We start from the raw sequence: 9,919 nt of genomic DNA, 5'->3' as shown, positions 1-9,919 counted from the left end.
GTTCGCTATAACACTAGGGGCAGGGATGTAGTTACAGCTCTTGTGTAAATGTTCACTATATCATTGGGGGACTGGGGTGAGGGATGTAGGTACAGCTCTTGCAGCCAAATGTAAGTCTGACTTGCCTGGATAGCCACAGGTAAGCATTTTTTCTCCAGTGTTGAGAGAGAAATCCCTGCACTCAAATGCTAGGCTTTTTATGGCCACACAGGACAGGAGATTTATATTATATGGAGACAACAAAAAAATGAGAGGCATCCTAAAACTATTTTTGTTTGGCCCGTATGCCGGTATACGAGCCAATCAAAAAATCGCACAGTGGACCCTCTTCTGATCAATGCAGAACATCAGCCAGTTCTGCATTAAGAAGTAGTTCCGTTTTGCGATTCTTTTGATTGGCTCATATACCAGCATACGGGCCAATCAAAAAAACAAAGCGGAAGCTGTTTCACCAGGATTTTAACCGGCAGTGTGGGACTCGGGATCAGGCTGCTGCTTCCGGGATAGTCCTGCTCAAATAGGGACATTTGGCAGCCCTGACTCCAAGACAGGAATTCCTACCTCAAAAAGGAAGCCATAGAAAAAACACGTGCATTCTCAAAATAAAGGTTTTAGGATACAACTCATTCAAAGCCTAACATTCCAAATAATGGCCAGGCTGCAAAGGTTATTCAACCTGAGTTCAGAGTAACAATATGGCTTAAAGCATGGACAACTGGTTAGTGTATTCCTAAATCAAGTCATACTACATATAACATAAAGCTATGTAGCAAGTCATATAGCTACAAACTAGTGCCATCTGCAGGCAACCCTTTTAATTAGTGAAAATGATTGACTTCACTACCTGAAATCTTTTGACCTTATTGAGGTACTACCTATCCACCTTGTGTACAATCTGTATATGAAAGTTCTGCTCGGACAAATTACCGTACCTTTGGAAATGTGAAGGAAAACAAACGGAGCAATATGAAGACCTCAGACACACCTTTATTTGGATTAATTCCAAACAGCACGACTCCAACACTATGCTTGTGCAACAGTATGTAAAGTTCACATATACGTGCGCAAACCCTACAGATCGTTTTGGCTTTTGCAACAATTACCCAATATTAGTTTTTCCATGAAATAAACTCAGCATGAAAGAAATGCTACTGTAAGGATATATTCAAAGGCAGTCCAAGGAGAAGTATAGGAGTCAGAAAGTCTGACATGTACCTGTTTAATTCTACACCCCCTGTCGAGGGAAATGCAAAAACAAAGATGAGCAACAGGTATCCCAAGTTACACTCAAAATGTAAGTGAGTTACCAAGCACTAACTTCAATGGGTGACTGGTTACATAAACCTACAATATTTTATTTGTGTCTACCTGTAATGGTGCCAAGTAGGTTGTTGATGAGGTTACACAGAAGGGGAGATCATACTCTTGCTGTAGATTTTGGCCAAAGAACTGACAGACCTGCCATGGCATGTGCTTTTTATTTATAATGAATGGACTCTCTGAACTTTACAGTGGTGTCTACGTGTTGGCCTAAACACACAAAAAAAGGTATAAAGAATAATATAAAAGGGTAAACCCTTTCCTTGAATGAGCTACCTCTATACTTCCTTAGCCAGTGTTTATGACTTTTTTAAGGTTCATGGGTTCATAGAACACTACTAGGCTAATGACTTAAGGGCCCTTACAAGCCTAGCCAATATAATCCCAATTTTACCCAATATATGGTCCCTAGAGATAAAAGGATGGCATGGATTTGTGCCTGTGCATGGAGTATCTTACAGAATACCCCTGTCCATAAGGCTCACAGCTTTTGCAGTGTACCAGAAGTGCACACACGTTGCATTTTCAGGTACAGATGACCAGTTACATGTTATCCAGCCGGCCAGTAAAAGCAGCAGAGACTCTCTCTCCAGAACAGGTTTTACAATCGAAAGACAAGACTTCAATGGGACCTGATAAAACGTGAACTTGGTGAACTCTTCTAGCACATGTTAAGAACTTCAGAACACTGAGAAGGACATAGTTAGCTGTGATAATCAGATCCATGTGCTCATTACAGATCAGAGTGGGAACACAACTGCAGTAAAGTTAATCACAGCCATGTGCCCTGTAAAACCATGCTATCATTTTCAGACTGCTAACACTTTGACGCATCTGTATTTTATAATAATGAAGTCTGCACATTTAAAGAATTTGGCGGTTCACACACTTCTTCTCTGCTGTCACACTACTGAGTCATTCAAGTTCAGGTCTCATGCCAAGCAATCAAAACTCCAACAATGACATGCTTATAACAGTCAAATATTTAAAAAAATGTGGATTAAAACTAGTTAATGCCACTCTCATATGCACAAAACAATTAACAATGCAGTGCACAATACTTCTCTGTGTAAATGGTTTGCTTCTTTGTTCTCACACTCACAGCAATTCATGACTGCTGTGTTTCTGAAACAGACCTTTTAAGTAGCATTAATCTCCTTTAAAGGCAAGTCCTGTCAGCCCTGAACTTCAAGTACTCAACCCTGTTTGGTACGGGAAACATGGTGAAATGAGAGGATGGCATGTGGCTGTGTTACAATGCCATGATCAGATACTGATGAGTGGCCCCAGTGTTTTGTGGCAGCAGGTAAATAAATCAATTGTGTACCTATATCTGTGCAGTATACTGCCAGAAGCAAAATATGGTACAGAAAGTCCAAATAACTTTAAGTCACCTGAAAGAAAAATATGGCACTAGTACTCACATATGAACATGTTACCAGTGTTAATTGTGGAAATATGTGCACAGCATTTGTAATATTCTCCTAATGACACATCAGCATAACAATGTGTCCACAGTTACATATACAGACAGCAATTAAAATTAGTTTAGAAATGAGTTTTAAAGTCTTATTGAGTCAGGGGTGAAGCAAACAACAATCCATCCAAAGGATGGCCTCTCATCAGCAGTACACAAAAAAGCAATAGAAGACCTCATGTCCTGCTGTGATGCTACACCTTGTCTGAGATGTAGTGAGAAGATCATAGCAGAAGACAGAATGATGTCACAGAAGTGGCTGGGTAAATGGATTCACAGTGGGACCTCTGACCCCTTGCAATCAATACATGAGGCTCCTTCTCAAAAAACACTAACCACAAACATTGTTGCGAATGTGGCATGTAAAAAACACTTTGGAATTCACCTGGTTTGTACAGTGCTACCCAGCAGCATGTTCCCATGGCAATGAAAGGGCTGCATATAAAAAATGGTGTGGAATTCACCTGGTCTATGCAGTGCTACCCAGCAGCAGGTCCCCATAGCAATGAAAGGGTTGCATAGATGGAGAAAATGTTAAGGTTGTCAGCTGTCACAGGAGGATATCTTAGCCATGGAAGAAACACAGGCACACAGCAGAAAAAACACAGAAACAAGCCAATAAACATTTCAAGCTACTAACATAATTAATCACTTAAAATAATCAACTTAACTTTCATACTTTTTTCATACTCTTCTGTTGAGATAACAAATAGCTAATAACATTCATATTGTGAAACAAAACTGAAAACAGAAAAATATAAACTTATGTTACATATAAATTATGCAATAAAAATGCCTCCTGAAAATCATCATTATAAGACTTGAAATGTTTAAAAAACAGTAAGTAATTTCCACTAAAACTTCTACTATTTGCTGCAGCAACACTAAACTTTGTACAATGAACCTTTTGTTCCAAATAGTGTGCATGTCAGAATCTGTCATCAACCAGTCTGGCCTGTCACATTTTCCTGTTCTACCTTAACAATACAGACCAGAGTCTATATTTGGTTTTCTCACCCTTGCCTGTTTCTAATTAACACATGTGTTTCTGATCCGAAGACTGTTTTTTTCATCAAGTCAAATGATTTTAACGGAATGGAAATATCCAGATTTTCCTTAAATGTTCCAGCAGTAGGAAACCTCACCTTTACCCTAGAGGAAATACTCAGACTGAAATATTTAAAAAAAAGTGTGAACAGGTGACCCCTGTGGCTGCTTCCAAAATGGACTGAGTGATGACCCCTCTTCTAAAGGCACCAGCGGCTGCAGTGCCTCTAATACAGAGTGATATATTTTGCACTGAGCCTGTCTTGCCCATGGAATGAATAGCAAAAGGAGATGCAATAAGTTGCTCCTTTAGAAACTGTTTGCACAGAAACAGGTCTACCTCCCCACCTTGTACAAGCAAACACATAACGGGTCCATTTTCCTTGTTTCACATACTTTTTCTAAACAATATCTCAGCTATCTATGCACATTTTTTGTGTGTGTGTGGGGAGGGTAAAAACAAGATGGTGAATAATCTGATCCAAACAAATTCTCAGTCACTACTTTAGGCCTGAAAGGAGGGCCAGTGCAAAATGAGACTTGTTGTAGAAGATGAGAAAAGGGCTATTTGCACAGGCTGTTGACGGAAGAAGCAGCCGCTGCTGGTTTGAAAGAAAGAATCTTGGACTTTCTAGGACATAACTGAGATCCTACCATAGTGCAGGCCCTTTCTTAGGATGTCTCAGGTATAGGACTTCCTTTGGGAACTGCTTTATAAGTAATCTAGAAGAGAGTTGGAGTTTACAAGGCTGGCATGCTGAAATAGTAGATATGTGCACCCTCAGTGAGCTGTACAACAATCCTGATTTCACAAGGTCTGACAGGATGTCTGACAGGTAAGTGAAGGCCAAGGACACCAATAACTAGGCCAGGTATTGTCCCGCTCATGTGCCACTAAAAAGAGAATCGTTTCTATTTTGCTAGGTAGGATTTTCCCATATTAGGTTTCTTAGCCTCCCTTAAAAATAGACAGCATGTCCTTAGTAAATGTGCCTGAAAGGAAAAAGAGCTAAATCATCCATGTTGTCAGCCTTAAGGTCTTTAGGTTAGGGTGAACAAGAGAGACCCCTTATTTTAGGTCAAAAGGTTACCATGTTGTAGCAGAAAAAAGGTCACCCTTACTGCACTTAGGAGGGAGAGACAGAGTTTCTTAAGCCATAGCGGAGCTATCAGTAGCATTTTTGGCTTATCTTTCACTACCTGTTGTGTTACCTTGAAGAAAAGAGGGATTGCAGGAAAAGGGTACAGAAACAGGCCTGCCCAGCCTAAAGTTAAAAGTACCTGCTGCCCAGGGCCCTACAAGAGGTGTCCTTGTACAAAATTGTTGGAGTTGTCTGTTTTATAGTTAAGCAAAAAGATTTACTTCTGACACAGTCCACCTGAGGACCAGATAAAGAAAAATGTTTCTGTCTAACATGTACTTAAAAGGGTCTACTTCTGTTCTGCTCAGAAGATCTACCAGAATACTATCCTGAGAAAGAATGCAGGACGCCATAAGAGTTGTGCCATGTGGGTTCAAAGGGTTACACCCTCCTGCAAAATACTTTAATGGTATTAGAGCAAACTTCAAAATTCACTGTAATTGCTTGGCAATCAATTTTTAGATACAGGGCTTGCATCTGCGGTTTTTACATCTCCAACTTATACTATTTTGACTATATGCACAGTTTACTTTTAAAGGATATTCACAAATATGAAAACTTGCAATGAACATCAAACGTAACCAGTCACAATTACGTCACTCAAAGCACCATTTTACACTACCCTGAATTCTGCTTGGAAAACCTACTGCCAGTCACAAAGGGTATTAATACCAAATGCACAATGCAGCTTACCCAGAACTGCCCCATGGTGTTGATGTGCTGTGACTTCAAAAGTGCATCATCATCACTGTTCATTAGACTCTTCCCATGAACCACTGCAGCATTATTTACCAGGATAGTGACATCACCCACCTGCCAAGAAAGCAAATTATTAATTAATTGTTAGTTGTACCAATTATTGATTGATTGTTAGTTACACCAATTTACTACATGTTGTCTGCCGAACTTCATATTGGAAGGAAGCTTCTTTATTACCTGTCATTAAGGATCTACACGTAAACAAATACTTCCATATCATTATATGAAATGTGCACAATTCCTATGATGACAGAGGTACAGCAGAAGAAGGAAGATTTTTCTTCTTCAATAAATATGGTCATCTACATACTCCTTTCGCTACTGGTAATAAGCATGTAGAAATGCTAAGTTAGCAGTCAAGACATATAAAGCCAAATGGCAAGCTTTGTCATTTATTTGATCAGACCTTGAAAAAGTCACCACTTATCTCTCCAACTAAATATCACATCTTAATCACCATTGTTATGCTCTTTAATGCCCAGGGAGTGCAACGCATTCCCCTCTATTCCAAATGCTTTAATGATAAGGGCAAGTGGAAAAGTACAGTTGTGCAAATTTAACTTAATATAACAGTAGACATTCAAATGATCACTGCTGCAGTAGCCTTACCTATATTGGTTATATCCTGCCAACTTTCAAAGCGTCAGGGCACCTTTCACGCACCCAAACTGTCAAGCAGCTCGAGCTGAACTGACTAAACGACAAGTCTGGATGTGAAGCCCTTCAAAGCTTTCTTGCCAGTAAACAGAGGGAGGCTAAGCCCTGAAAGGACAAGGCTGGGAATAACAAAAAAAAAAAATAAATGTCCACAACCTGGCATAAAAACACAACAAAAACAAGGGGATGGAGGGAGCAGCTACTGCAGCAGTGATCATTCAAATATCTCTACTGTTATGGTAAGTTCATACTGCACAACTGCACTGTGTTCTTCATATTGATCACTGCTGCAGTAGCTATATGGGTAAATTACTATAGCTAACAATATTTGGGAGGTGGAAGAAGGGTCAAGGAGCTCCTTGAGAATAGTCCTAGCAAAGCATGCTCTGGACCTAGAGAAGGTATCTTGCTTATACTGCTTTGTAAAAGCATGTACAGAGGACCAAGTAGCAGCTTCCAGAATACTTTTAAAAACCAACCCTTTTCAAAAAATCCATAGAAGAAGCCGAGGTCATTGTAGAGTTGGCTTTGACCATACCTGGAATAAATTTGTCACAGTGAGTATTAAAAAAGGTAATAAATAGCCTTAGACAATCATTTGGAAATAGTCTGTTTTGACCCAGGTTGTCCATTCTTCTTACCTTCATGAAAAATGAATAATTGATCCAGTGATTTGAAAGGTTTAGTTCTGTCAAAACAATAACTGAGAAGTCTATGGACATTCAAAGTTAGGACTATCATTTCTCCCTCATTTTTAGGTCTAGGAAAAAAAAAGTGGTAGAGCTGGATAGTTTGGCTTAAAGTAACCTTGGATACCACATTTGGCATAAAAGAAGGATATTTTGCAAGGAAACCCTGCCCTTGTGGAAAATGAGGTAAGGTTGACTCACCATAAGAACTTGCAACTCAGATACCCTTCTTGCAAAGGACAAAGCAATCGATAAAACTGTTTTCCATGTTAAGAACCTTAAGTCAGCCAGAATAGCAGATTCAGATGGAGCAAGAGTTAGTTTTTCTAACAAAAAAATTAAGACCCCAAGGAGGGGCCACCAGTTTACTTGGAGGCCTCTTATGCAAAACCCCTTTCAAGAACATTTTGACATGCAACTGTCTTGAAAGAGGAGGATCCACGGGCAGAAATGCTGAAATAGCTGATAAATTACCCTTGACAGAGGAGTAAGAGAAGACATAGGACAGTAACTCACACAAATATTGTAAAACCAGACAACAGCTAGCCCTGAATGGGTGCTGATTATGTTATTGGCACCAACTAGAAACCCTTTTCCATTTGCTAATATATGATTTTCCAGTAGCAGCCTTTCTTGTCTCCATTAGTACCTGCTGCATGTCCTCAGAAAACATGTGCTTAAAAGGAATTATGACCCTGTCATCCAGGCAGTCAACTGAATTGATATTGTGTGTATCAAACACCCTTGTTCCTGTCTGAGTAGATCAACTCTGTGAGGAAGCTTATGGCAATTGCTCCTGACCATTTCCAAATGAAGGAAGAATCACAGTTACCTGGGATAGAAGGGAGTCACCACAATGGTTTTGGAGTATTCCTTCTGAGTCTTCAGAAATACCCTGGATATTAGTGGAAAGGGCAGAAAAAGTGGAAAGGCATACAGGAACATTCATGTGCAAAGAAAAGGCATCTGTCTTCCAGGCCTTCTTGCATGCAGCCCTGGAACAGAATTTTGCCAGTGGATTGTTTAGAGAGGAAGCAAAGAGGTTTACTTGATGAACTTCCCACAGATGGATCACACCTTGGAAGAGCGACAGATCTAGTTTCCATTTCTGAGGTTCTGGTCCTGCTCAGCTTGTCTGCTGTAATGCAGTGTAGGATGCCTGTAGAATGAGCTGGTGCTGCAAAGCTATATCCAAAGCTAACATGGCTAGTCCGCAAATGGGGGTACAACCTGGTCCCCTCCTGCTCGTTGATGCATTGTCCTTTACAACATGAAGAGGTCCTGGGGACCAAAGCTGGTTCAGAGAACTGACTGCCTTGCTTAGGGCAAGCATTTTCTTGTTATTTATGTGTTTCTTTCTGTCAAACCCCAGTACTGGGACCTGAAAAGATAAAAGGTGTAGATGTGGTACCTAAGAGATTTCAAATACTGCTGTATCTTTCTTACGTGGAGTCTTTCTAAGGGTATCATGAGATTCATAATGCCACAAGACCCAAAATCCCGAGATAGTCCCTTGCACTGACTGAGTGGAAAACCTTAAAACAGATCTAAATAAAGATCTATATTTTTCTCTGGAAGAAAAAAACTCTTTGAACTGAGGTATCTAGTTGACATCCCAAGAATACAATCCTTTGACAGGGAGTCAAGAAAGATTTTGAATGTTCTCTTGGAATCCCAGATTGTGCAAGAGATCTCTCACCCCAGACAGAGAGATTCCTGACGTTTTGAAAAAGCAAAGATAAGCATGTTGTCTAAAGACGGAAAAATGTGGATACCCTGTAAGTTGCAATGAGCTAGAACTGGATCTAGACACTTTGCGAACACTCTTGCTGGAGTGGATAGCCCAACTGATAATGTGATATAGGCACACAAAACCTTAAGAAATGCCTGAAGTTTGGATGAATAGGAATGTAATGATAAGCATCTTTTAAGTCTAATGTTACCAGGAAACTTGAGAGGGAAAGAATTTGGGCACGATCACAAACAGGTTTGGGAAAGAAAGATCCAGAACTGGTCTCCAAACATTTTCTTTCTTTGGGACTGGGGACTTCCATGAATAAAATCCCTTCCCCATCTGGGAAGGAGAAACTAGTTATATCACTCCTTGGGACAGCATTTGATGAAAAACAGGTGGAAACAAATGAGTCTGATCTGCAGGATGAGGAACGACCCTCCCGGAAAGGAAGAATTTCTCACTGCCATCGGTAACCCTGATGAATGATTTTCAGAATTCATTTGTTTGAAACAATCTGTTACTAAACAGAAAAATGGAGTCAGACTTTCTGGAAGAGAAAAGGGTCCAGGGTGAGAGGGGGTCACAGGGTCACTTGAATAGTCATTCAGATTTGTTGGGAGTATCCTTGATTTTGGTAGGTTTGAGACTTATTTTTGGAACCTCCTTGCCACTTCTTCTTAAATATCTGTTTACCTGAATTCTGTTGAGAGCATTTACTCTGTTTTTTTGCTGAAACTGGATGAGGAGAAACAAAATCCCTTCGACAATTTGGAAAAGGAGACCAGAAAAATCTTACAAGATTTCCTGGATTAACTCTCCCCTTTCATCACACTTTTTGATCACCTCTGCAGAAGAGGGGGACAAACACTGAATCTCTATCAAAGGGAGAATTTACAATATCATTTTTATATCATCTGTGAGGTTCTGAGAATGCAACAATACCAGTGGCCATAGCCCTGGGAGAAGTATCAACACAGTCATACATACACTACAAACAACGAATAGCAACCTGTGCAATAGAAGTAATTAAGTTATTTAAAGCATATTTTTCTTTGCAAGAAGAAACTGTAGATAAAACATTCTTCATACTTTC

At 39.9% G+C, this 9,919-nt stretch overlaps 1 protein-coding gene across 1 annotated transcript in view; it reads right to left on the bottom strand.

The window, feature by feature from the left end:
- DHRS3 (dehydrogenase/reductase 3) overlaps positions 1-9,919 on the bottom strand; it is a 167,091-nt gene that overhangs the window by 18,603 nt on the left and 138,569 nt on the right. Inside the window, exon 3 of the mRNA XM_044061724.1 lies at positions 5,680-5,799. Within this exon, the coding sequence (XP_043917659.1) occupies positions 5,680-5,799 (120 nt within the window). The remainder of the gene's footprint in view (positions 1-5,679; positions 5,800-9,919) is intronic.

Source organism: Protopterus annectens, chromosome 2.part0 (assembly GCF_019279795.1).
Source record: "Protopterus annectens isolate FY-2018-M chromosome 2.part0, PAN1.0, whole genome shotgun sequence".
Lineage (NCBI taxonomy): Eukaryota > Metazoa > Chordata > Ceratodontiformes > Protopteridae > Protopterus > Protopterus annectens.
This window is presented reverse-complemented; position numbering and strand designations above follow the sequence as displayed.